The 1731-nt window shown below is 56.1% G+C and overlaps 1 protein-coding gene across 1 annotated transcript in view; it reads left to right on the top strand.

Annotated features, from left to right (window-relative positions):
• The window catches only part of FRMPD1 (FERM and PDZ domain containing 1), a gene marked incomplete at its 3' end in the record, with an annotated part of 25040 nt that overhangs the window by 18389 nt on the left and 4920 nt on the right, over positions 1-1731 (top strand). Inside the window, exons 14-16 of the mRNA XM_017739003.1 lie at positions 788-914; positions 1246-1341; positions 1435-1617. Of these exons, the coding sequence (XP_017594492.1) occupies positions 788-914; positions 1246-1341; positions 1435-1617 (406 nt within the window). The remainder of the gene's footprint in view (positions 1-787; positions 915-1245; positions 1342-1434; positions 1618-1731) is intronic.

The following is a 1731-nucleotide window of genomic DNA, read 5'->3' as shown; positions in this document are numbered from 1 at the left end:
GCCAGTATTGATTGCAGTACCTGGAGAGAGGGGGTATAATCATCAGCTTTGCACAGGCAGGACATCTCTCCATCCACCAGAAGCATGCCAGGTATACCTACTTTGGGCAGTGATAGATCCTGTGAAGTATTGGGGTCTGTGGGGAAATGACCAAGAAATACTTTCAGGAGGAGCAGGTGTAACCCATGCCATGCTGCACCTTGGTGCTCTGACACTGCACCTGCCCTAGACAAGCGCTGCTCCACGAAGCAGTGACAAGCTCTTTGTTAATTGCCAGGCCCTGGTGTGGTGACGGGCAGTGCTGTGCACTCCTGTGCAGCCAGATGTGCCCAGCTGTGTGCCGGGAGCGGGGGAGAGGGGCAGTGCTCTCCCCTCAGGGGTGTTTAATGCTTGGGCTGAATAAACTCACCAGCAGCACCCATGGCCCTCATTTTGGGTCCAGGAAACTGAATGTGCTGAAATGTCATGACCTTGTCACCAAAGCAAGGTGCATGCAAGGACAGTATCTCCATCCTCTGGATGATGAGAGGAGATTGGGGCTGTCCTGCTTATGAAGGCTGTGAATTACCTCCTGTAAAACCATGTGAAAAGGGCCATTCTGCATCAAAGTGCACATTGTCCATCCCGCTCCTGACCCGGTGGCAGGTGCAGGTAGCGGAGAATTTGAGCGAGTGAGGCCAGTGGGTGTGTTACAGCCCCAAGGCTGCCTGCTGCTTCTGCCCTGTCCTGTGCTGCTGGGGCTCGGCATGGCTGGGACCCCCTGTGTTCCCTCCCCTCTCTCTGCCAGGAGGGACTGGGGAATCGAAAACTTCATCTCACCCACCTTGCTTCGAAACATGAGAGGGAAAGACATCAAGAAAGCCATCAGCTACCACCTGAAGCGGAACCAGGTGCTGCTGGACCCTCGGCAGAAGGGAGAGGGCAGCCCCGGCTCACAGAGCCTCCAGGCTGGTGGCAGCGTCCTCCCTCCGTGGGTCCCCTCCCTGTGTGCTGCTTGGGGCTTCTCTCCTGCTTCTCATGCTCTGTGCCCATGCTCCCTGACCTCCCTGCATCATGTGTCTTGCTGCACTTTGCTCTGGGGTGCCAGATGCCCGCTGGGCCACATGGGACACTCCACGGACACCTCTGTTGCCTGTCCAGGCTGAGCTTGATGTGTTGGTCAGATACCCAGTCCTGCACCAAAGAATGTCTCCTGTCCTGCAGCTGCCTGTGTCTAAACTGTGTTTCCTCTCTTGCCAAACAAAGCACACGCTCACAGCAGCCCAGGTGCGCCTGAGCTACCTGCAGATCCTGGGAGAGCTGAAGATGTACAGTGGGAAGATCTTCAATGCCACCCTGATGGTATGAGCTGTTTGTGTGATTGATTTTGGTGTGCTGTCCTGCTGGTCACACGTGGCCAGGTTTTATTGACAGGTTTAACCTCTGCCCCTACAGCAGCAGGACAGGGAGTCGTATGTGGCATTGCTGGTGGGCGCCAAGCATGGAGTGAGCCAGATCATCAACAGCAAGCTCAACATCATCACGAGCCTGGCCGAGTTCCCCAGCATCAGCAGGGTGGAGCTCAGCGAGGAGTCCGAGCGAGTGAGCACGGTCAAGATCTACTTGCAGGACCTGAAGGTGAGCAGCTGTGTGGGGACAGAAGCACAGGGGCAGTCACTTGCACCATCAGCTCTTCTCAGAGGCTGAGGGTGTCACCAGTATCAACGGCTTAGAACAGACTTGGGAGGGAAA

Source organism: Corvus brachyrhynchos, unplaced genomic scaffold, assembly GCF_000691975.1.
Source record: "Corvus brachyrhynchos isolate BGI_N302 unplaced genomic scaffold, ASM69197v1 scaffold1097, whole genome shotgun sequence".
Lineage (NCBI taxonomy): Eukaryota > Metazoa > Chordata > Aves > Passeriformes > Corvidae > Corvus > Corvus brachyrhynchos.
Note: the sequence above shows the minus strand (reverse complement) of the source record. Positions and strands in the feature narration are given on the sequence as shown.